This window comes from Tinamus guttatus, unplaced genomic scaffold, assembly GCF_059628265.1.
Source record: "Tinamus guttatus ecotype Peru unplaced genomic scaffold, ASM5962826v1 Tinamus_guttatus_pri_ptg000246l, whole genome shotgun sequence".
Classification (NCBI taxonomy): domain Eukaryota; kingdom Metazoa; phylum Chordata; class Aves; order Tinamiformes; family Tinamidae; genus Tinamus; species Tinamus guttatus.
The window spans coordinates 4,746,347-4,773,202 of NW_028288780.1; the positions used below are offsets into that span (position 1 = coordinate 4,746,347).

At 36.1% G+C, this 26,856-nt stretch overlaps 1 protein-coding gene across 2 annotated transcripts in view; it reads left to right on the forward strand.

Annotated features, from left to right (window-relative positions):
* The window catches only part of MAT1A (methionine adenosyltransferase 1A), a 133,965-nt gene that overhangs the window by 100,798 nt on the left and 6,311 nt on the right, over nucleotides 1-26,856 (forward strand). The window contains exons 2-5 of one of the 2 annotated variants that reach the window (XM_088526375.1): nucleotides 16,692-16,800; nucleotides 23,220-23,297; nucleotides 24,197-24,319; nucleotides 26,168-26,280. In XM_088526375.1, the coding sequence (XP_088382501.1) occupies nucleotides 16,707-16,800; nucleotides 23,220-23,297; nucleotides 24,197-24,319; nucleotides 26,168-26,280 (408 nt within the window). In that variant the 5' untranslated portion in view covers nucleotides 16,692-16,706. Of the gene's footprint in view, nucleotides 1-16,459; nucleotides 16,801-23,219; nucleotides 23,298-24,196; nucleotides 24,320-26,167; nucleotides 26,281-26,856 lie in introns of those variants that run through there. The other variant, XM_010216937.2, reaches the window with a different exon arrangement.

Consider the following 26,856-nt stretch of genomic DNA (forward strand, 5'->3'; position numbering starts at 1 on the left):
TTGCATTTCTTTAAATAACGTTGTTTTTCACCAATTCACTTTTTAAAATTATGGATTATTATTTATACTGATCTATATTTGCCTATGAAAACCTTTTTTATAATACTTAAAGATTACATTTTTTTATAAGAATAAATTATTGTGATCATTGATATCTTGGTACAGGTTATCAGGAATATTTAATGTCTGTTTGTTATAAATGGAAAAGACATAAGCATTATGAAGTCTTGGCTTAAAATATGTTTGTCCATCTTACTCTCTTCTATTAATACAGGTTAGTTGGACAATTAACATTGTTGTTTTCAGCATTGTGTAATGAAATACTCTTCATTATAAATTCAATGCAAAGTCAATTTCTTTGCTATTCTTTTGTTCTGGGATTAATGAGATTGTGGGGATAGTTTCATTTTGCTGCTTCAATTATGTTATAGCTGACTTTTAAAGTATTTCTGTCTTCAGTAAACTATCAAACCACTCAACAGGCAAAGACCAATCATGTAAATTTTTCTGCCCTAAATTTATTCTGCTGTGGTAGTTTAGTGGTATGAATTTTTTTTTTTAAGGTGATCGCTATTGATTTATAATTTATTGTTTTTCCCTTAAAATAATAAGGCTGATGACCATCCGTTTAAAAAAAAAAAAGATGTCTATTGACATATAACTTTTACTGTAGACACTGTTAATTTGTATGTTGGATATGAACCTTGTTATTAGAGCAAGAGAATAGCATTTCCCAGGCATAAATATTGATGAATATTTGTGTACCTCTTTGAGTAATGAACAATGGGACCACTTGTATGACTAGGTGGTCTAGCTCTGGTATCTACATTTATTTTGTATTGGTATACGTGCACGATTTCCATAAAAATAGCAAAAGCATTGAGAATCTTTCTGGGGGATGAATGTGTTGTGTGAGTGTGCAATGAATGGTTCACATTCCAGTAAACAGATTTTGTCACAGGTATGATTACACTTATGTTAAGCAGCAGTTAAGAGGCCCCACTTTAGGATACTGCAGTTTGAATTACATCTATAAACACTGTATGTACCACTGCTTCTTATGCGTATCTCAGATGAATCGATTAACTCTATAAATACATGGAGTTTAGCTTTTGCGCAAGTATATATTCTGCAAACTCATTTTTAGATTTAAAATTTCAAAAATTGATCAAAAAATCATGTTCATTTATGTTTTATTTCATCATATTGACTGAAAATTTCAAACTTCATATTTGATTAGGAATTCTGTTTAGTTTATAGGAGTATTTTAAACCTACTATTAGATAATTCTAGCTATTTTCAACATCTGGCTCTTATTTTCTCTCATTTCATAATATTCCTGTTTATGTTTTGTTATATGCATCCACTAGAGTGTATCCTAAAGAAAACACACCAGTGTCTGTACCAGCCACAAACTGTGAGTTCTGCAACTTTTGTTTGCCTTTTTTGCTTATTTTAACTTTGAATTTTCTTTATTTTATTGCAGTTGCTATTTCTCATCCTCATTTTAGATAGTATTGAATTTTCTTTTATCAAAAAATTTCTTAGCAGAGGTCAAAATAAAAGACAGATTATGATTTACTTTCTCCTTTCCTGTTTTATATTAATCTGTTCATGTAGAGAAGATATAGGGTATTCAAATGTCTTAATGGGAATTACCCATTTACAGAATTTGATGTGAATGGGTCTACTGTTTTGATCTCTTACAGCTTCCTGTGTAGGAATCCTTACATCAGGTATGGGACCAGAGTAAACAGTTGTTGGCTCAGTAGTTTATTAGGATGGAAAACAATCTATAGGTAGCTTTAGAACTATAATTACAAAACAAACAAAACAAAAAAATGACTTCTGCTCTTAAGGCATCTTAAAATACTCTTTGCCTTTTTCTCAACTGCAACCTGCTGTGGAGTATCACAGAATCACTGTGGTTGGAAGCAACTTTTTGAGATGGTATAATCCAATCAACCACCTTGAGCACATTGCACTGGATCATGTCCAGGCAGGTTTTGAATATTTGAAGAGAAGGAGACTCCACAGCCTCTCTGGGCAACCTGTTCCAGTGCTCTGTTATCCTGACATTCTTTTTTTTTTTTTTTTTTTCCCCTCAAATTCAGGTATTCCTGTGTTTCAGTTTGTGCCCACTGCTTCTTGTCCTATTGCTGGCTACCACTGAAAAGAGTCTGGCCCCACCATGTTGACACCCTCCCTTAAGATATTTGTACACATTGGTAAGATCCCCCCTCAGTCTTCTCTAGGCTAAACAGGCCCAGCTCAGTTTCCCCTCGTAAGGGAGATGCTCCAGTCAATTAATTATCTTTGTAACCCTATGAGGGACTCTCTCTAGTAGATCTGTGTCCTTCTTGTCCTGGGGAGAAGATGATTAGTCAGCAGCTGGGAAAGAGCACTTACAGACTGTGTGGTAAGAAACCAGAAAACTGGGGAGCTCAGAACTGGACAGAGGGCTCCAGATGTGGCCTCACCAGGGCTGAGTAGAGGTGGACAATCACTTCCCTCAACTTGCTAGCAACACTTCTGCACCCCAGGATCGCACTGTCCTTCTTGGCCACAAGGGTCCATCGTTGCCTCGTGGTTAACTTATTGCCGAGTGCCTGGATCCAGTACCGACGCCCCGGGTACTGCTAGCTACAGGCCTCCAGATGGATTCTATACCACTGATTAGGCCAGTTCTTAATCCACCTTCCCGTCCACTCACATAACCCACACTTCCTGAGCTGCCTAAGAGGTGGTTATGGGAGAAAGTATCAAAGGCCTTGCTGAAGTAAAGGTAGGCAACATCCACTGCTCTCCCCTCATCTACCAAGGCGGTTGTTCCATCACAGATGGCTGTCAGATGGGTTAAGCATGATTTCCCCTTGCTGAATCCATGCTGACTGCTCCTGATCACTTTCTTGTCCTTCCTGTTTCCTTTGAAACTGTTTTTGTGGAATGAAGAAGATGGAACTCAGAGGCAGGCGATGGAAAATGTTGCTGAAAACATGATGCTAAATATTGACAGAAGAATTATCAATTTGTCTGCTTTCCTGTCCTCAGAGCAGGCACAGAGTTATTTAGGCCTTCAAAGAATGTGCTGGTAGCAATGTGGCCTTTCACAGCTGTTCTCATTCCAGCAGTACTGCAGGTTAAGGGTGAAAAGGGATATCAAGCCCAGAATAGGTCAAAATGAATCAGTTTATCTACCAGACTGCTCACCAAGATGGAAGCTGAGCTCTGCTGTGAGAGAAGCTTTTCTTCTTTTCTTCTCTTAGAAGAAAAGATACAAGTAAAAAGCCCTCCTTCCTATAATGGATAATTTTCCTTTATAGTCACAACGATGGTTTTGTAAGCAAAAGCTTAGCATGTCAGCTTGTTGTGAGAACTGGGTGCATGAACTGCAGCAACAGAAAGCTTATGGATATAGATGAAAACTGTCAAATGTACAAAACTGATCGAAGTTAGTAGGGATTAAATGTAAAATTGAATTTCTCTGAACTTTACTATTACAAATTACTTACATGTGTGGTCACCTATCAACTGCTTTACTTAACAGTACCTTACTTTCTTTACTTCAACAATGATGCCTAGTAAATACAGCTAGAAAATGGAGTCCTAATCATGTTTTTGTTTTCTAAAAAGGGCTAATGCATGTTATTAAATATCTTACCAGTGCGACTGTTTGGTTTTGTTGGTGGTGGTGGTTTGTTTATTGTTTTTCTGATATTATCATTATAAACCCTCAAGCAATCTTGCATATTTGTTTCACTCCCTATGATGGAAGAATTTATTTTGTTTATATGTTTATATAGATATTATTTGACTAATAGTGTTTGGAGAAATGTAAGATAAATGTGCCATTTAGCTGAACTGTCACAATGAAGCAAAAGTCTTAAGAAGGAGATTCTGATTCACGGAATGGGAGAGTTCTTGGCTAAATATCCAACTTAAATGCTGTGGATTTGCATCTCAGTTGACTTGTCCCTCATTTAATTGTTTTTAAAAAGCATAGTTACTGTCACGCTAGAGTGATTTATGCTGTTTTCTTTGAGCTAAGTTATTTTAGAAGATGCTAAATACTGAAAAACTATTTCTGTTATGGCCTTTTATAGAGAGGCAAAGTGCTTCCATCTTATCTGTAGTTTTAGGGCACCCAAAACCTATAGCCGTTTTAAAAAGGAACTCCAGAGCATCAGTTTTTAACGTTAGTGTTTTGACTGTTTGGTCATGAATTCATTGGGGGTAAGATAAAGTCCTTTTATTGAACTGATTTATAATAAATACTAAGCATGGTTGTTTTATTCATGGAAAGTAAATCCTTTCAGGCAGAAAGTGTAACCGATAGAGAAGGTTTACCAATTGCTTCTTGCTGGTACACAGAGTTTAGTTTCACTAAAAATCAAGCCTGCTCTTGCCCCTTTTTTTGTGTCTGGTCTATTTTAAGCTTAGACTTGATTTATATATAAAAAAATCAATTATTAGGAATGTCATACCAATTTTCTCTGAATTGTCACTCTTCCTAGGCTAAGCTTATATAGAAAGTTTGGGAATGTTTTTTAACAAACTCTTAAAGGATATTTTATCATTTTTTACTTATAGTCATTTCTAGATCTAGAACAACAGGAGCGGCTACTCTAGAGGACTTTTTCCCCATAATCTTGAGAAAATTGTTGGGAAAAATACATTATTTTAATTTGGTGGTTTGAATTCAGCAGGTTGTTTTCTGGACAAAAAGATTATTTTAATTAGTGCTTTCTCTAATTTAGATGTGGTCTAGCAGATTCCAGATAAAGATAACAGCCTTTCCTGTGGGAGGAGGATGACGGGTGTCTGAACTTGATCACATATTTTGTTTGGCTTTTCATAATAAACTGAACCATTTTCTTCAGCTCTGTAATGCAGTTGCTTTTGTTGTTCTTAGTTTTTGCTTCAAACTTTTTTTTTTAAAAAAAAATATTTCTGGTGTACTGAGGAAATAGCTTAAGGATTTCAATTTGGTTCTCACTGAAGCTGCTGAAAGAGCTCTTGTTGAAATCGATAGTAATAGGACTGGCTCTGTATACACGAGTTCTACCTCTGAGACCTCATTTTGGATTTATTAAACTTCTGATATTTTTAGTTTTAAAATATGGTTGATTGACTCCAACTACATGTTGGGAAAAATGCTGCAGAAATAAAAAAGAGATTAATTGTTGCAGGGAGGGTGGGGGAGAGGAACCCAGTAACAAATCATGCCCACTGCAGCAGAGGGGCAGTGCAGCTCCCCTTTGCTCAGGTTCAAGTCACATTCCTGGGAGTGTTGTGGGCTTCTCCAATCATTCTGCTTCTTTTCTACCCCACCTCCTGAATGGACTTTCTTGCAGAAATAACTGGCTGAATGCAGACACACCTGTCTTTGGTTCATTATCTTAAGTGATTTTGGTTTTGCTGCTGATGTGTGTAGTAGATAAGTTTAAAAAATGCTATTTATTTAGCTGATAGTTGTTACCCTGGAAACTAGATCTGTTGTTTGTTTCATTGTAAACCTAGCTACACTGAAAAGTTACCCCTAGGCACTGACAGCTGAAAATTTCCAGGGCTGGGACTCCTATGAAGTTCTGAGGCAGCTGTTCTTAAACATTTTTTTCAGTGAGCATATGTATCTGAGCCTACATTAAAAGGTGCACCATTGCTATTCTTTTTCTCACTTAGGCTTCAGCTAAGTGTGACTGCTTTTAGTTGTATTTAAAATGTATTTAAGAAAGTTTCTCAACAAGAATTGTGATCAGTCATCTGGAACACTGCAACACTGTTATCTCCCCAGTTTTTCTGGGCAATGATCTCTTAATATAGGATATTTAGGGTAGAAGTTTTCACCATTGGTCAAAACTAGGTTTTTGCTAGCTCCATTTGAGTCTTCTGACTATTCCAACTTTTTTTTTTCCCAACACTGTCCTATGGAAACTTAGTATAGTTATGTGCAATAAGAATCTGTCTGAGAATTCACCCAAGCTTTACTTGGCACAGAAGATCACAGGAGTACAGCCAGACTTTCATATTCCTATATACTTAGCCTGACTCATGACACAAAATACAGTATTGTCAAGACAGTTTTCCTTTTCTTCTTTACTGTATTTCTTCAAACGTCTGTTTCAGCAGCTACAGCTCTTGTTTCGCTATTCCGTGACTACAAGCAAGTTGCTACCTAAATGTGTAAAAGTTCTTGCAGCTGGAAGTAATATACTATTGATATTTTTCACACTTAAAAAAAAAACTATATTGACTAGAATTTTTTTTTGAGAAGGATAAATAAATTAGTGCAATTTAGTAAAATAAAATGTTATTGTTTAAATTATTTCAACAATATAAACATTGCCCAGATTAAGCCTTCAGTTTTGAATAGATTCAAATATTTGCAAATTAAAAATTTGGAAATGAATTTCATATTCTAGCTTTCTCTGTGTGCATAAGGAACTTACTGGCGGTACTCCTGCTTGAGTCCTGGGAAAACATTCATGCCAGCTATGTGGGAATGTGTGGGTATGTGACTAAAAAATGATTACACATGGCAGTCACTGTGTCACCTTGCAGTCACCTTGCTTCTAAAGACTTAGAGAATCCCAGCAACAGTTTTTGGGGGTATTGCAGAAGCAGACAGGTAACTAAACAGAACTGACTGGCAATGCCAAAATCGCCAAATGTCTTATCTTCTGACCTTTGCTGTTGGGATGCTAAGCTATTGGTAGTAAGTGGCAAGTGGTTAGTAATGAACTGCAGTTGTAGACATAGCATTAGTACTCTCATAAACTAAGATTTCTAAAGGCATAAAAAAGATAGGCTATCTTAGAATAATCATAGAATCATTATGGCTGGAGAAGACCTTTAATAATGCTGGTTTATGATGGATGCCAATTTCAAAATTTATTTTCAAAAGCAGAAAATACAAGCTTCGACTTCAGAATAATAGCTGTCAAAATACAAACGTATTTCTGAGGAGGAAGACTCTCTGGTTTGAATTTTCCGTACCTTCTAATACATATGAGCCAAATACTTCTTTTTATTGTAAAATCGATAGGAACAGTTCTGGTCATGGCATTGTGAAGTCTGTTCAAGCAACTTGAATTGTGCATGTAAGAAAGAAGAAATAGCAGAAGCCCAGTGTCAATCTCAGGAAAAGGAAACAACCACTTACCCGTGAAACAAAGAATAAATGATAGGTATCAATTTAGGACACTAAGACATTCATAGTAAAAATTCATTAATAGGAACAATTGAAGAAGATAAAAAGAAAAAGCCAAGAGATAAGAAAATATGACTGGAAGTAGAAGGAGATAAACAAATACCCTACCCAGATGCAGTAGGGTTCAGGATGCAAAGAGAACAGCTGCTATAGTTATTTCCTTCTCCTTCCTGTCTAGTATAGCTGCAGACTTCTGAGAGTTTCCCTTTATAGAATGGAAATGGGAGGTTCCTTCTTGAGGAAGCTAACTTAGCATCATTGCTACATTTCCTGGAGTAATGTGGGTTTTTTTTTTTTTGCAATGAGTCTAACTTGAATACTCTGCATTGCAGAAATGGAAAATTTTCAAACTTAGTTCATAAGAGCCAAACTCTGAAGTTTGCAGTCTTCATTCATATTGCAAACATTATCAGATCATATTCAAGTTTGGTTTTGTTGTTTTTTGACCTTTTCACATGTTTCATAAGAGAGGTGTGAAATCCTTGGTCCTGAAATTTCTCCTTCCTAAAAGTGTTCCCGTTGCTGGTAGCCAGAAGTATCATTATACCTCGCTAATTCAACTTAGCTCTTTTATAGACCTAATGCTGTTCGGCAGTAGAAGAGTAGAAATTTGCCTTCACAGCAGAGACAAAGTTTTTATATATCTACTTCTAGCAGAAGCATGTTTGTTAGTATAGCAGTCTTTGGTGGCTCTTCCGTATTTTCCAGTAGAAAGCCAATTATCCATCAATAGCAGAAATACCAAGAACACGAGGAAAGGAAAATCACTAGATACATATGTTCTTATTGCTAATTAATTTAGAAGGATCATTAAAAGATTGTCTCATTTCTTTCTATTTTTTTATATTTGTTAAACGTCTATAATCCCGCATATGACTTTTTTTTCCCACTTTTGCAATGCCGTTACTTGCATTTCTTTCTCTCGATAAACATTCTGTTTTAATAACAAAGAGAACATGACTTGGTTGTGTACTCAGCAGAATACATATGAAAATTTATGACAATAATTTTACAGATTCCATGATACTGTAAATGTTCAAAGCCTAATTATTCTAAACAACAACTCCTTCATCTCATTTCAAGGCATCATCATGATGTAGGTGGTGTTCAGGCAGTGCTTTAAGTGCTTTCAAGAAGCCTGTGATGACAAAACACTTGTTTAGAAGTGGGGAAAGTAATAGGAATAGATTCCCCATGAATTTTTATACACACTGTAGAAAAAGAGTGTGTACCTATATATGTATATTCATGCATATGGAAAACTGTTTGTAAAGTGCTTTTAAAACTTTTTGTTTGCTTTTAGTTGTTTATGAATCAAGTCTTAGTCTAATGATTTTAATCATTTTTGGAAAATGAAGCAAAAACAAAGATAGAGAGGGGGCAATATCTTCACCTGCACAGTTTGTTTTTGCTGACATTTCCCAGAGTTTTCTCTGGATACCAGGTTGCTAACTGAATTCAGGAGCCTGTGTCAGCCTTTTCTTTGAAATCATGGAGAACTGTGGTTACTATAGGTATTTTTGCTTAGTACCATTTATGCCCTAGCATTGATGCTATGTACCTTCATGCATTATCTAATGTCCTCTGGTTAAGCAGACATCTAAGAATATTGTGTCTGTGTTTTATTTCAGAAATGATGATTTGAAACTGCTAAACACCTAGTGGTAATGAAATCTTTCCAATATAAATGGAAGATAATGATAATTGTTGTTTGCCAGTATATTTGTCAAGGTTAAGTATTTGAAATTGCCACTTGAATGGCAACCTTCCCTGGGCTCTGCAGCAGTAATGGTAGGAACATTTCCAAAAAGGCTGTGAATAATCCATGGCTATGAATAATGAATAACACTGTTGCAAGATATTCATTATATCTTTTTCTTCAGATAGAAATGTAGACTTTAATCTGGACTTCACTGCACTGTGCAGTCATTTTTAAGTCATGCAAAATGAATGTAAAAATCTACTGTGTGTTAAATACCAGACCCAGTGAACAAACTTACTTCATTCATTTCTCTAAAATGAGATGGGAATTTTACTCAAAGCTGCAAAATTTAGAGTGTTTGTTGCTGCTTAAAAATCTTGCTACTATGAATTAAACAAGTAGAAACACTATAATTTTTTCCAATAATTTATCCAGAGAAGCCCTTTTAGAGTACTACTGTATTTGAAATGCCTTCCAGACCTCTGCTGATGTTTCCGTGAAATACCAAATCTCTCATGTAACACACTATCAAATATCTCATTGAAACATTCCATAATGTGCCCTATTGGAATATGAAGGGCTGTTTTGTAGCAAATCCATAATGTCAGAGATTTGTGTAGACTAGATGAGGAGTCTTTTCTTCTAAGAGGCTGAAGAAAAAGAGAGAAAATTATGTAGAAAATGCTATTAAAAATGTCATTAGATTCTCTTAGGATCTAATCATCATAAGTATTTTTTAAATTCCAAACAACTAGTCTAAGTAAGTCCAGACTTTTTAAAGATTAAGAGATTTTCTCTTTAAGTTATTCAGACCTGCAAGAGAGGTTTAAAATTGCCTCCCTGGAATTTTGTTAACATGAAGTACCCTGTACGTCACTCACGTCAGAATAGAATGTGATTAGCAAATCCAGCTTTTCGAGCACTGTTCACAGTACTGCTTGTGAAACAAGCCATATATGTATAAAGCATTCAAAAATTGTTTGTGCAAATAGATGTGCTTGCTTACATCATGCAGATGAATGAAGCCTCTAAGTAATTTCACTGGGAAAATAAATGAGGTATCTCTGTAAATATTGATTAGTTTCCCCTACACAATGCAGGCTTATATGAAGGTTTCTGATCACTGAATGGTTAAGACAAGAAATTATAGTCCTACACCTCAAGAAAGAAAAGTCTTCCGGCTTTCTCTATCTTGTAAAAGTCCAAAGTGTCTGAATTTAACCTAATGTCCCTTGTCAGGAAGCCAGAACTTGCAGATTCCACAACTGTGTTCCTGCAGATAGGCTTCTGAAACCTGACTTCATGTACTAGAGTCAATATTTGTTTCAAAGTCTAAAGACCACCTGTATTGTAAAGATCTACAAACCACTGCAGCAAAAGCTCTCTTAGGAAAAGACTGTTTCCTAAGGCACTGAGAAAGTCTGTACACTAATAATGTCACAAGCTACGTGAATGCAGAAGATCCCAAGCTGCTAGGAAACTGCCAAATTGATTTATAGATCTGTGGCTGTACTGGAACTTAGTTTGTTCATAATGGTATAGTTTGCACAGACGAACAGACCTATCATTTAACAGGAAGGAGTCCTAAATATTCCTCAGCAAGGAACTGTGGGTGTATGAATATCTTAGGTGTTATCACACCCCTTGTAATATGGGAATGGAAGAGACATCCAGGGGTGTCATGTGGATTTGCTTTAAGGTTAAAGGGAGACATTTCTAATCAAAGACTTTTCCATTTCAATTCAAGGCATAATTTAATCAATGAATGGGTAATTTATGAAAATAAATATCATTAGCTAAATTCTAAAGCTATGTAAGTTACACACTGTTACTTTTACTAAAGAAAAGCCTTTTGCTGTTTGAGGCAAAGATGGAATATGGCTCTACTCTGTCATCCACTTCCTTATCATTTCTGGAGGACCCAGAGAGTTTATGATTCTATTGTAATAGGGCACTATACAAGCAAATGCTAGTACATTGGTGTTTAAAGTTTGCAACCTGAATGGGAAAAACAGACAAGGATTAAAGGCATACCTAAATTTATATCAGGATTGTTTAACATTTTCTATAGGAAGCAACAAAATTAAAAAGTATTTGCTTATGGTATACCAGTTCTAATTGATGAAGACTGATTAGAAAACACAGACAATTTTTTAATTTATCTTTATTGTGCATGAAATTATTCCCTATGCCCCTATAGAGGTATCCATCTATAGTGAATTAATAATACATGTCTTTGTAAACAGACATTTATCTGTTAATACCAGAGCCTTGGGCAATGATCACAGGGATGGTTTAAATATGATCAGCTAAAAAATAAAAAAAGTAGAAAAATAGTATTGAATTCCATGCTGGTTTCCAGTTCAAAGGAAAAACTGTTCCCTGTGAAACAGGTATTGAACAGGAACAGTAGTATTGACTACTGTTGACTTTAATGAAAGGAAGATGTGGTCTTAAAAGTATTTTAGTCTCATTATTTTAGGCATTATATAAAGTGTATATATATTATATTCTTCAACTGTATCCTAAGAAGCAGCTTGAAGTGATTATTTCACGTACAAGGCCCTGCCTTAGCAACCTGAGTTGCTCCTGCTTTGAGCAGGGGCTTGGCTAGGGACCTTTCAGCCTCAACTGTTTCGTGATTCCATGATGTCTGTGGAATAGAGAAGCTGAGGTCAAAGAGCTGCAAAATGGACAAGCATGTAGAGGAGGAACAAAAGGAATTATTTTCTTTGATGTTCATATTGGAAGAATCTGAAAGACAATTGGAGGAGTGGAAGATAAAGCAGATGGCAGACTCACCAGAGGCTCTCTCTGAAGCTGAAGTAACTGTTGAGTAAGTTAGATAAAATGAGCATTAAGAAATTATTGTGATTGAAATTTGCATTCATCCAGAAAGTTGTAAGAAAACTCAGGGATGAAATAGCTGAATTGCTCATGGTAGCATGCAGGGATTGCAAGAGGCTCTGTATTCTAGAAAAGGAGAAAGATTACATGAAAGGAGGAATGATGGGTGATAGAAGATTAACACTCATCATGTTAATGAAGAAGATTAATAAAGAAGATTAACACTCATTGCTGCCCCCTTTCCTTCTATGATCAGAATCTGTTTTTCTGTCCCATAATATTGGACTTTGCTATGAATGTCTATGAGCCAGTGAAATTCTACACCTGCATGACTGAGAGGCCTTGAGCCACTTAGATTTTCAGGTAATGATAGATAGAGCTGAGTATTCTGCAACAGGTGGGAGTTTTGTGTTGTGTTCCTCATATTCAACCTCTATTGCTCTGACCAGGCTTGTCAGGCTTTATGCAAAAGAAACCCAATGAAACAAACCTTCCTTACAATAACTTACGGTAACGATAAAACAAGACAGAATAATCTCCCTCTGCAACCTTCCCCAAAACAAGTATGCAGACTAAATCAGATCAAACAGATCAAAAAACCCTCAAAGATGTCCCTGTGAGGGAATATAATTTCATATTTACAATATCAGGCAAAGGATCAACTGCAGTAAATCCTTGAAAACACATTTATATTGCATGAACTATTAATAAATAGCACAAATAAAATGAGTATTAACTTTACATTTTTTTTTGAAAACACTTGGACGAATCTTTTCCTTCCATAGGCATCAATCAGGAATGAATGTCTTGCATTATTTTGTAAATTGAGAATAATTACCAGGATAAAAACTTAAACTGTTAGCTGCCTGCTAAACCATTAGCTTTAGTATAATCATATCTGATAATGTGAATGAGAGGAAAAAACAGACTCATTTAGAAAAACACTTCCCTATGTGTGTTATTTGTATGCATGAAGTATTTCTCTCTGTTGTTAAAGTTGAGCATGAATCTGGGTCCTTTAATGATAATGGATTTTTTATGTTTTATTATGTAAATGTGTGATCTTTACAAATTGAGCCATTTTCCTTTCCATTTGAAAGTTGTGGTCAGGGAGCAAATTACTTAATTTAAGCAATGGTTTTCTAAGACTGTGATTCTAACTATTTAGAAGCTCTCAGGAGTGTTTTCATGACTTCTCTTCTTTTCCTAAAATAGGTTGCTAAGAGTTAACCAAAACAGTAAGAGCGAATAAGTCCAAATCTATACGGCTTCCAGTGAAAGCCGTAAAAAGTTAGAAAAAAAGAGAGGCAGTAAAAAGTTAGAAAAAAAGAGAGGCAGTAAAAAAAAAATAAAAAAGAAAGGACGACATATTTAAATAGGCCAAAGGAGATGAAATAACGCAAATTGAGGGGAGGAAAATGGGGTAGAAAAGTAGATATAGGCAGGAAAGGAGAAGGTGAGCAGCTAAAACAAACTGATGAGAATATGTCATGAAAGGTCTAGGGTCAAGACAATTTCTCAGTCATATCTGTCCAGAGAATCAGCAGCATTAATAGCAGCCATTCATAAAATTCTTTTCTCAGTTACATGTTTTTCACTTTGTTATCTTCAGGGCTTTCTCAAGACTGCAGTAAAACCATATAGTCTAGTTGCAGAACTACTAGGAGCTAAAAGGAGCAAAATCATGGGATGGTGTCTCTTGCAGTTATTCATGTTGTTATTTGAGTGGCTGGAGTCAACACTGTTGATGTGAATAAATACTTAGAGGAATATTCAGAAGGATAGTGCTATTTTTATGTCATGATTCTCCTATGTTTTGCATCACTTTAATGCACAGGAGATATATTGACCAAGGGGATTTTCCCATTAAGCATATTCTGACTAAACGTAATAGAATGTAGTATAAAGATATTTCACACATTCACGAACACTGTAGGAATTATAAAGACATTAGCAGATAAACTGACTTTCTTTGGGCTCATCCACAAAACAGCTGAATTTTACAACAAAGTCGATAGAAATTTTCTGAGCCTATTACATTAATAGATGAGTTATTATCAGTAGTATATAACAGAGAAAAATAGTATTATCAATCTTTTTTTTTTTTTTTTTTTTTTTTTTTTTTTTGCATAGGTAGAAGATCTGGGCTAATAACACATGATGGTAGAGCACAATCTTACCTTTTTACAAATATTTAACAAATCAAATTGTCTGGGATAAGAACCCAAATTAAACATTACCTAACCCTAGAGTGATTTAGAGCCGGTCACAGATATCTGGGAAAAGAACATACTGGGATGCTTCGTGGTCATGAAGCAGATGTGTTGTTTTTGATAGTAAGACCACACATGAAAACAGTTCAAGCAGGAGATTTTACACAAGTTATGTGAAATGCAGCTGTGCAGCATTTCTAGAATACTACCAAGGGAGACACTATTTTAATGAAGCTGACCTTCCAAAGGCCTGTAGGACCAGTGCATTTAACTAGCCAGACATAGTCCTAAGAGAGGAGCTGCAAAGGCAAAATAAACAGGAGGCCTACAAACTGTTTTCTTGTGTGTCAAATTAATTACACTCTTCAGCATTTTAAGCACATTTCCATTCAATAACAGAATTATGACAGGCCTGGTTTTGCATTTTGCCTGTCACCTTAAAAAAATTTGAACGCCTATTTCCAAATCTCACGTGGGGTTGAAAGCCAAGATAAGGGGATCAGAAGCAAGTGAGGGTGGAACTCATGTTGTGAATATTCAATCTTGTTTGCTTTTGCTGGAGGATAACTTGTAGAACTAGAATGAAAACTCTTCCGTGTCCAAAATGAACTTTTGTCACAGATGCTTTATCCATCCCACCACATCTTTCTGTGCTTCTGTGAAGGAAAGCATTTGCATTTAAGAAGGAATGACTCTCACTGGTGTTATTTTACTTTAAAAATTTAGTCTTTTTAAATGTTATCCATTAACTGGGGTTAATATAATTAGTTACTTTTTGCCCTTTTAATTTTTTGTAATATTCCAGATTTGTAGGTGCTGTTAATGCATTATTTATTCAGACTGGGATAGAATTTTAGTGTCAGTGAGGTGAGGACAGTTTACTCCCAGGAAAGCTATACCTTATAGCATGCATTTAATTTGTGAATTTTGCATTAAGGGCAACCAGTGTGCTTTGTTGTTCATTTCTGTGAATTGGCTTCTGTGCAGTAGAAAAGCAACAAAATGTTCTTTAAAATGACCTATTCCATGTCAATGGTAAATAGAGATGGGCCAATGCTACAGCAGATTACTGGTCAACATTCACAGGAATTGGCTATTGTTTTCAGGAATGTAGGCAGAAAGTGAAAATTTTCTTAAATTCTTACACAAATTTGTAGGAATACAGAGATTTAATTTCAAGGAGTTATGAGAAGTGATCTTTTAAATAACACTGACCAAGAGTTTGATATAAAGTAGCTCTGTTACTAAACAGAAGAGTGGTAAGGATTTCATTGCTGCCAAAATCGCAAGCGCTATGGAACAAGCAGTAGGTTGTCGGTTCCGGTCCACGTATCAGTACTTCACGTGCACATCTGAATAAATGATTAAAGGAGTAGGATTCAATGGTTACTGGGGTAAAGTAAATTTTCCCTTTGATTTTGGTAGATCAATGACTTGGTCTGAAATGGATACCAGAATGATTTGTGTAAATGAATTAAGAATAATTACACTATTTTTAGTAATGGTTCGGTAGTGCCCGGTATTTTCTGAGCCTGCTTCATAGGTATGTTTACTTGCGAGTTTTCACACTAACTTACAGACATGTAAATCCACAAAATGCCACCTGTTTTTATGCCTGTCACTCCAACAGTATCTTCCAGACACTAACCATCTGGCTGTAGAAGAAATATTCGGTAGCCAAACTGAGCAACAGCTTCTTTGGATTTGATGGATTTTGCAATGGGATGTCTGTTCCCCAGGTACAAATATGTTGATTTTTTTCTCTCAAGCTGAAGTAAGCTGTATTCCAAAAATGAATCAACCTCCGTCTCTCCTCATCCAGTAAAAATATCTGTGACCTTTCAGCCACCTTTACTGAAAGTTATGGCAGTTAGTGCATCTCTAATGATCGTGGAATATAAGACGATATAAAAAAGAATTAGGGTGGATCTTAACTAAAGGAAGAGAGGACAGAGAAAAAGAAAGGCAAAGATTAAAGGGAGAGATCTGTGTAAATGAGAAACTGCTCGTAAACTAGATCTTATCAGATGTTGCTTAAATGTGCATGTAGAATGAATGAAAATGAAAATGTTTCAGGAGAGAATTTTACATTTAAAGAAATAAAAAAAGAAAAAAGAAAATACAATCATATAATGCAGAACAAATTTCTTCCAGCCTTTTACGGAGACATGCATTTACAGATTTTTTTATCTATCTCTCTAAAACACAACAAAAGGTTGGAAATACAACATAGATCCCTGAATTAGGGGAGAGTCAAACTAAAGGAGGAGCTGGACTGAAAAACAACCAGCACTTCTGCATTATTTCTTGCTCACTTGAATTTTTAGCTTTACCAGTCTTGCATGGTTTTAATCCAAAATGTTTCCAAGAGCTGAGTTAATTGGTGAAACATCGCAAAGTTAAACTAACTCCCCTGCAAGGAAATGGGCTCTCCCATTTTTCTCACATGATTATCTAGGCACTTTCACTTTTCCATATATAGGAGGAACACAGGGCCTGACAGATCAAACCAGGTAGGGCTACAGAGCAAAGGCACATGCATACTGCCTGCACACATAGCCAGCTACAAGCACGTGCTGATTTCACACACTGAAATTCAAGTTAGCGTAAGAGGTAGTGACTGAAAGCAATAGCAGTTCTGCTGCTATAGAACCTTCTCCCTTAAAAGAAGAAGGCACTAAAGTCAGAACTCTTCAACTGCTGTTGAATAATCCATCAGAAAAGCATCAAAATCATGAATGGGCCGGTGGATGGCTTATGTGATCACACGCTGGATGATGAAGGAGCTTTCATGTTCACATCAGAGTCTGTAGGAGAAGGACATCCAGGTAAGAAATCAGCTATGGCAAATATGTAAGAGGCATAATATTTTTATTTGCAATCTGTTTTTAAAAGCATGACAAAGAATTTGTTCACTATTAGTGTTGTTACAGAAGGGATTCCTAGCAGGGCACTTCTTTTGTTATTTCCATTGGACCTTGTTGGTATAGACTGTAGAGACGTGATAGCGAGGGTGTTTCCAACAGAAGTTCCTGTGCCTTTGCAGGGTGTGTGTTACACTGGGGAGGGCAGTGGGATTTGTGCTTGCTGCTCCTTCCCTTTCATCCAATTTTTTTTTTTCCAGTGGTACAGTGGAGACACTACTGTATCCCTGATAGGCTCAAGTTTCACATATGGATAAGAATGCATTACTTGCTTCTCAAGTTCCATATCTTTATGGGCTCTGTGAAACTCCTGCATACATGCTATGCTCTGAAACTGTCTGTCACCCGTCTCCAGAATATCTCTTAAGCAAGCTATTTTAAAGCCCTTGAATTCAATGGTCTCAGCAGCTGTACGTGGCAGAGCTGCTGATATTTTTTCCGCATTTGATCATCTGTCTTTTGATGCAATATATGGACTGCTTAAGCAAATAGTGGATAGTTACTTGCTAAATAGTATGGTCAGCAGAGTTTAGTTCAGGGTTTTTATGAAAACAAATGTTCACCTGCCACAAATATGTACTTTATGTCAACAGAAGTGTTCCCCCAAAGGAGGCCAGGGGACAACAGGCTATTTGATGTCCCGAAAAGTGTATTTATTTTAGAAGGCTATTTGGCATCTTGTACCTTCTGCCATGACCAGGCTTTTTTTCAGGTCTGTAGTCATGTTATACGAATAAATCATAAATTGGAGTGATGATAAAGCAGTAAAGAAAAAGTAGTACAAAAACCACTGTTATGTCTATAATTCTGATACATTTCTACAAGATTACCTGTGTTTCTTCAGAAAGAGTCCACAGCTGATGCAACTGAGGACCTTTTTTTCAGTTTCAGGGCAGCTACATCAGGTTAAGCCAGTTGGGGTTCTTTCTCATGTAACAAGGTCAGAAAATGACAGACACATTCAGTCCTTGGGACATAGGTCCCTTCTCAAATTTATATATAATTACATCTAGTGCAATGGGAAATATAATTTCATCAGAAAAATAATGTTTAATTGTTATTTCCGAAGATGAGAGGTCACAATTCATGCTACCCTAATCATTAATTTATTTGGGGCCATAATAGGTAAGTCCCAGAACAAGAGGAGTTCTAGTTCAGATTAGTCCACACAGATTTAGCTTTGTCCCTTACCTTGCTTCCACAGTTCACTTTTTGTCTTGCTTCTTGTTTTAGGATTTGAACCTGTTTTTCAGCTCTTATATTCCTCTCTACTCCTAAAATATCTATTGGCCCTCCTAGACCTTCTCCAAAGAGCATTATCCTTCTCCTGTTCAGAAATATTCAGCAGGATGTTGGGAAAATGTTATGATTTGTTAGACAGATCTCTAGTTACTTCCAGTTGCACACCAAGGAACACAAGAGGCTTAGTGTAGGTGAGGGAGCGTAAAGTGAAAATTGTAACTTACTGAGACTTTTTCAAAACTATGATGCTTATACTTTTCTAAGCAACATTAAACCTACATCCACCACAATTTTTCCTGATTTTCTAGATGAAGGGAGGCTGACAGTAAGTCACTCTGTGTGGCCGTATGAATTCTTGTTCCCAAACACAGCACAGTGATAGATCTTAAAGGTCTTGGCAGTAGGTCTAATTTTTGACAGCAAAGCCACCCTTATAATATTCACTCTTATATCCTGGCCACCCATCCTTTTTCCTGCCTATGGTTTTACACTAAAGGTGTAGAAGATTGCCATTAGCTTGTCATTAAGTAGTAAAATCTTGGATGTTTCTCAAAGGTGGCATCGGCATCTGAGGCAGTACTTGGGCTTTTGATATTGTCAGTAGAGCTAGAATATTATGAGGTCCTCTGACTGATAACCAATGGATAATAAGTCTGTTCCTATTTGCTTCTCTTTTGTATGTGATACTGTAATTTTGTTAGAGGACCTTATGTAAGTAAATATCTTGAACCATATCCTTGTCTGGTGGAATTTTAACTTGTTCTGATTACATTAGTTGGGGATTTTTGCTGTCACATAGACATCAAGAAATGAAGAGGGAGAAATTACGTATTTAGGTATAGGCAACTGCCACATACCTATGCAATGCTTAAGTGTTCCATGTAACCAAGAAGCTCAAATTCCATAGAATCAATTAGTGGTAGGCAAAAATTAATATGCCGATCTTACTCATACTCAGCAAAGAAACTTTATACAGGACCCTGATTATTCCATCTTCTCTGTCCAGCTTCTTCCAAATCATCTATGTGTAAAGTTTAGCACTTCCTTCCGGGAGTCTTCAAATTCTGGAATTTAGTGAAGCCAATTCCAAACTCCCAGAAGCCTTACATGTAGCTTGCCTCTTATTAATAAAATAAAAGGCATAAAATAACAGCATGGGGAAGAGAGTTTATTCTTCGATAATTGTGTTTAATCCCTACTGCATTTTGCATTGTTCTGGAAATGTGTCTGTGCTGCACAAGGGCCTCACTGTGCTTTGGAAGACGTTGTGTGTTGCTCTAACCCACAATGTCTTACAGGTGCCAAACCACTTAGGATTAATTCCTCCTCTTTTCTGATGTAACTTCAGGTGGAATTGCCTGCAAACATGTAAGTCAGTTCTCTAGTAAGTATCAAGGAGTCTTTAGAAACATAAGAGAATATTATCTACTGAAATCAACCTTAGATTTTCATCCATATTAAACAAATATACTTTTTTGGGTGGATTTTTGCAGGATGAAAACACACAAAAAACCCCAGAAAACAGATATTTTTTTTCTCCAGCAGGTAGATGCTTATATGTCTTACACCTAACAATGTTATATATACTTAACATTTAAATAATGCTTACGTAAACTATGTATTGAACAAAAAGAACAAGTATACAAGCTTATCTTGTATATGCCTTGGCGCCTTTTCTTTAAACAGCATAGTGTTAATATTGAACTACCCTGCCTTTTTCAATTAGCACTCCTCAAGAGTCTTTTAAATACAAACACCAAAAATATATAATAGAGGGAAAAGTCAGCTATTCAGGTCTTTCCTTTGATTCTTTTGGGGGTGAAAAGCTTATTATTTTGATGCGGTGCTCTTGATAAGTATCTGCGTATCTTGGAAGTTTTGTTTTTCATCAAGATACCATGAGTTGCTCAGCTCCTCTTTATAGATTAAAATGGTTAGTTTGTGTTGATGTGAATAAGGTATCATTAAAGACATAGCTACCTAATGTTATTATGATGTTCACAGTCTTTTAAGAAAATTAACCATGCCTTTTGAAATGTCTAGTGTTTGTTGCGTTTACTACTCAATCAAGGTCAGAATTGTGGCTCAACCTGTTTGCTCTGCATCAAAGGGCAGAGCTTTTTTGAAACAGAATTTTAGTGGTTACAGTTGTTCATACATCTTTCTTTTTTGACTGCTTGAAAGCAAACTCTTGGGGATATCCTGAGAACTTGCAGTTGTCACTGATTTTTGCTTACAGAGTAGTTCATTTTTAAGTTCATACCTGAATGTTAGGCTCTTATTTGTTTAATATAGTTTATTCACATAAATTTATGTCCAACTATATGGAAAACATGCAATGTGAAGATTCCCTTAATTAGTGGAGATCACCTTTGTTGTTGAATGTCTCCTTACCTCATGCTTCGACACCCAGGCATTTCAGTGTGGCTTGTTGTCAGCTCTCCCAGACGTGTGCATTCTCTTCACAGCCATCAAGAGCTGTTTGTACAGCTACCTGGCATCACTGCTGTATGAGATGGGTCTATATGGGATGATGGGATTTCTTGTAAGAATTCATGGGTTTCTAATACTTTCCTGCTCAGTCAAGAATCCTTAGATTAGACATCCATTTTTTCCAGTCCTTCCCTAGGGGATCACTACAGGAAGGTGTGCATCAGCAGGATTCAGATCTATGACAAGTAAGAAGTTCCTGGTGTTTTTCTATCAAATTCTTAGTTGGTGGTCCCTTATGACATATCCTGTCATATTTAGCAGCTAATAAGAGAACTTGAACAGCTGAGATGAGAAATTTAAATAACAGAATGAAGGGTGCTCAAAGCCTCCTAAGCATTGCTAAAAATAGAACTGCCTTCTATTTTGCATTCAAGACCTTGAGTAAGAGCTGAATTTCCTTTGATTTAATGCATTAATCAGCTGGTTATCCAGCTAGATTTCTCTTTCAGGTCTCAATAATTGTATGTGTATTGGTCAATAAGTGCATCTAGATGCACGAGCAATACTAACAATCTGAAATGGCATGAATTGTCAGCCTGATTTGTCTTAACCTATTTTCATTCAAAAAATCTACTGCCAGCATGGCAAATTGTATTATTTGGATTAATTATTTTCCTATGAAAATCCTCACTTAGTTTTTAAAGGCCAAAAAAAAAAAAAGACCCCTGCTATATTCTGACCTTCTTTCATACACAGATAATGAAAAAAACTTTTAAAAAGATACACAATTTTCCTTTAGGGATCTGAAGAGATAGAGAGTCCTACATTCTTTTGGATGAATGGTTTTAATGGCTCATTACTCTCATATTTCTAAGATTTTGTTTTTTGAACCCTTCTTTCATCAAAAAAATGTAACATTTAGGTACTTGGGGATTGTGATCCCAATACCTATTTATTTCCCCTGATTGGCTGCCTTTTCTTCAGCCTTTCAGAACTAAGTTGAGTTTGATTAATCCTATAGGATTCATCCTATAGGATATGCTTTCTGGTCTTGGGGCATTCTTCTGGCTATCTGAAATCTTCCCACAGCTTCTTAACATTGTCCTTGAAATACTACCACAAAGAATTTGTATTTCTGTAACAGCCTCACTAATGCTATAATTGAGATTATAAATACCAATTATAAATTGAGATAATTTCATTTCTGTGGATGGGTCTTCACCTAGTTTTCTATCATGAGTTTTCCAGATGATACTCTCCCAGGACAAAGTTTTCCATTCTGTAAATGCAGGCTATGTCCTTTGTTTGTAAATGTTTGCTGTTATTATTTCACTTCTGAAAAGGAAATGGAATCTGTCAATATTCATTAAATAGTGTAGAATACTAGTATATTTCATTCCATCCCTTCCCACTCTCTAGAAAAGAACATGAAACCCCCCTGCTACATTCTCATTGGTTTTATTGCTTATTAGAGCTAATGCTCCCTGAGGGACATTTCCAGGAAGCTTTAACCCATAAATTAGATATAACCACAGCATGCAAAGCCAACAAACACAAGGTTCTGTGTACCCAGTAAGTGTCATAAAGAGAAATGAGCATGAATTAGTCATGTTTGGTAACCTCTTGGGTGTTTTGGGAAAAAAAAATGCATATCCTGGTATCCTTGTATATGCCAACAGGGAACTTGCACAAATCTGGAGCTACTGAAATCTAATGAAGGTGAGATGTTTTCTGTGTCGCATGAACAGGGACAAAGATTGTTACTGGTGTAGAAGTGGTTGTTTTTTCATGTAGAAATGGAAATTTTCAAGAGATACTAAACAAGGTTCATTTAGACTTCTAACTAAATTTCAAGAATGGCATCTGATTCCTATCCGATTCCTATTTTGTAGTAGCTGTCCCAAATTCAGTAATCCATAAACAGTTTCCAAGAGACTGAAGGATCCAATCTAGCCTAAACTCTCTAAAACTCTCTATTTTTTTGATTTTTTTTTCTGTATTCAAATGGTTAATATGAGAGAAAACAGTGTCAGAATCACTTTAGTTGTCTACTCTCTGCTTTGTCGCTGTTAGCTGAAACTTCACTTTTCTCTTGAAACTAAAAGATAATTTATTTTGATTTGAGAATGAATGTGTTAGAAATCTCAAATGGTGTGGCCATACAAAACGTTGCTTTCCAACATGTTGTGTTGCGCAGTGGCAAGTCAAGAGATTTATTTGCTTTTAACTGTTCATGTTACAGCAACAGCTAAGCATTGTATACAATAGTTCATCTTTTTTTTTTTTTTTTTTTTTTTTTTTAGTATCAAGTAAAGCTTCTTAGCCTCCTAGGTAAATCTGTGCATAACATACTTGTTTCTCACTTACGTATGGAAAACTATAGGTGAAGTTGTATTCCATATTAATTTACACCAGTAATTCCCCATTCCCTATTGTGCGTGCGGCTGTGTGTGTATATATATATATATATGCATGTTTATATATGTGTGTTTCATATTCCTTTATTCTTCATTTAATTAGCTTAAATACTTTAGTAATAAGCAATAAAAGAGTTCCTTGCTGAGTCCCCTCCCTATTCAGAACAATGTAAACACTCCATGTTTTGTTTGAGGGTTCTGGTTTTGAGTTACAACTTTGATGTCTTCCAGATAAAATCTGCGATCAAATCAGTGATGCTGTGCTAGACGCCCACCTCAAACAGGACCCAAATGCCAAGGTTGCTTGTGGTAAGTTTGCTGCTTTGTTTTAGCTCCTGACCTACACATCCAGTCACTGTGCTTTTTGTGACAAACTTGCAAAATTTGATCCTGTCATGTGCCAACTCATTTTACTCTCAAATAATTAGGTAAAAATTGCAATCTTCTCTAGAAGGAGAGATGAGAAGAAACAATAAAAGCTTTTCTGAAGACTGAGTTTTGAGCAGCCTACAGAAAGGTAGTATGTGCTGTAGAAGAGTAGGATAGTTAATATAGTATGTGCGTATAATATTCCTAGGAGAAACAGTTTTCTTTTTTTTTTACAGTGTATTTTTCAAGGACAATTTTAATGTTTTATTAAAAAAAAATAGTGAAGTGCTGTTTTTTTTCAGTCTTAGTTGCACATAATTGCTTTTTTTTTTTCTTTTTCTTTTTTTTTTTCTTCCTGATTTCTCTGCGGAGAGTTATACCATCAACCCTGAGCTCTTGAGCCTGGTTCATTCACTGCATGACTACATCTGATGGAAATAGTCTTCCTTGTGTCAGACTGGACACAAGTTTGCAAAATAGCTGGTCGCTGTTAAGGATTATTTGGCCCAAATATGAAGCCGAGAGTGATTAGGGTCCTAGAAATTGCATCTGAATGCTATGTTTCCCTGAACATCTGGGCGTATCACTGAGCCAAGCTCAGTGTTCTGATTTCCTCAGCTGTAAATTGAACATACTTGATTTTACTTACTTTCAGACTTGGGGTGAATATGAAAATATTTTGTTGAAGGAGCTAAGACTGCTAATAATACGGGCAAAAATACGTATCATTTAAATGCCCAGTAGTTCTCTTTAAATCATCATCATCACAAACATATTTATTCCTGAGAGTGGTTTGGATTATTCTGTTTGTGTAATCCTGTTTTCATCTCCCTTTTCAGAGACGGTGTGTAAGACAGGGATGGTGTTGCTCTGTGGGGAGATCACATCTCTTGCTATTGTGGATTATCAGCGAGTTGTCCGAGATGCAATTAGACATATTGGCTATGACGATTCAGCTAAAGGTTGGTGGAAAAAAATCAAGAAACTCTTGAATAGGAGGCAGTTGACAACTGCATGACAGTTCTGTCATCACTTCTGAATCTGGACTTTAGCAAGCCTAATAAAAATTGAATATACTGTATGAAAGCATATTGCAACATGATGCACGTTCTGGGTTTATTCCCAAAAGTAGAAGTAGAAAGTAGAAAAAACATCATGTGTTAGTTAAAAGGAGCAGGCAGGACATGCTTTGAGATGTACTGTTAAGGGAGAATAGAGTTAATTGCAAATTTAGCCACCGAATTTACCACTCATTCAAACTTGTCAGCACTTGAATCTCTGCTATTCATTTGGCAAGTTGATGCATCTTGGTGAGAAAGAGAGGGAAGAAGAAACTTGCTTCATTTTATTTTCTCACTATATATTCATCCTGTGTTAGCCCCTGCAATTCTGAGGCATAAAGCAGGTCCTCACTGTGCAAGATGCTTTGAAATTTGGAACGAACTCCTGTGCTGAGGTCAAGATTGTGTACAAGTGATGAAAAGGACAAAGTAATTTATATCCCTGACATATTTCACTTTCTTGTTCACAGTGTATCTCATTATTTATACATTCAAAATACAAACAGTGTCACCATGAAGCATATCTTTTAAGAGCTTTTGGTTAACAACATTTTTTTTTCAATCCTTTAATCGCTATATATTTTCCAGGGAGATTATGATGGGAGAATATTGAAGTGGCACATCTGCAGGTTACCTCCAGTATGACATAACAGCAGTAATGGCAAACGTAATATTTCATAAGTTTCTTTTCTATCCTAGTCACCGATAATTTTAAGGGAAAATACAGCGACCCAGTAAAAAACCAATACCTTTGCAGAAAATAAAAAACTAAAACTAAAACAAAAAATTGCACACAGACCTATGTTTTCCGTCTCTAGCCTTTTTCAGAGAGTAGGAAGAATATTATTCAAACGGATAATATGAGTGTGTATATATATGTACATATATATGTATATGAACTATGTGCATGAGTTCAGTCATCAGCTGACAGTAGCTACAGTTTTGAGAAAAATAGGATTTGGAGAGAAGCAAGATACTCTTTATATACCTAGGGAAAGAGGTGGAAAATATTGCATAATCATCTGGAAATTCTTGAATCCCATTTTAAAATCTTTGTCTTGGAGGGTAATGTAAAGTAAAGCTCCATGTCAAGATCTGCTGCAGATCTTGGATCTTTTTTTTCCTTCTGTGGTTCTCAGAATTTAGGTACATAAACTCCTTGTACCTCCATTAAAACTCCTTGTACCTCCATTACAGGTAGTATATCAGAGATCATAGCCTCCAGTTACTGAAAACATCACCTCACAGGAATTTTTATAGATATTTTTAATACTATTTATTTGGGAGAGGCTCATTGTTTACTTTTTTGACTAGTTTTCTACATGTAGCAGTTCATAAACTGAATTGACTTTGCACAAGATCTCAAAGCAAGAGAGGATTAGCAGTAATGCAGAGATGGAAGGGAGAGCAGGGGACCTGCTTTTTGGTGGTGATCTGATAGTTATGCTAAAACTGTAATGTTTAGCTTCATTCCTGGCTTTATAGCTTCTGGCCAAATACCTCGTGGGGTAAAGCTTCCTTCTGATTTTGAATATCCAAGAGCAAGCAAGCAAAGTAAGCCTGTGTACATCCTTCCTCCCCAAAAAAGGTTTTGGAGTATCATACTGACAAAATTTATCCAAAAATAGCAATTAGGTTATGGATTATGAATGTCGTGTCCTTCAGGATGAAAATTTTGGTGTAAGGTTCCCTATTTCCTTAATTATGACAGAAAAAAACTAATTCACCACTATGCTTCCTTCTGAATAGGCTTTGACTACAAGACTTGTAATGTTTTAGTGGCACTGGAACAGCAGTCACCTGATATTGCCCAGGGTGTTCATCTACACAGGAATGAAGAGGATGTTGGTGCTGGAGATCAGGTGGACAAGACTTATCACATTTAAAACATCAAAGTTGTTTGAATGGAAAGAACTTAGCTCATTGCCTTATCTTCTAAATCAAAAACTGTCTGAAGTTTGATTTCTAAATCAAGAACTGCACACTTCCATCTTGGACTAGCCCGGAAAACAAAACCATATTTTTTTGAAAACAGTTGCCAGTTCTTTGAGGGCCCACAGTGTTTGTAATGACACGTCAGGAGAGCTCCAGCTGTTTTTGGTAGCTGAGGATGTGGCCCTGAGAACTTAGCAGAGTTTTTTTGCTAACGTATTTCAAGTTTTTCTTTGAGTAGCATTAGATTTCTCAGACCATTCATCTTGCGGCTAGACTTCTCTAAAGTGAGATAAACAAAGGATCTTAACACTTGCACAGAGCTCTTGAGATTTTACACAGCAAAAAAAATAGAGGTGATGTTTCAACTGTCTGCAGCATTAGTAAAATGAAGGCAAATATGCCAGAATACTTTTAATGCTTACTTATTTCCCAGCGGCAGAGATCTGTTTTATTATAGTAGGGGTTCCACGTAATTAAGGCTGTCCAAGCTGCATTTCTATGAG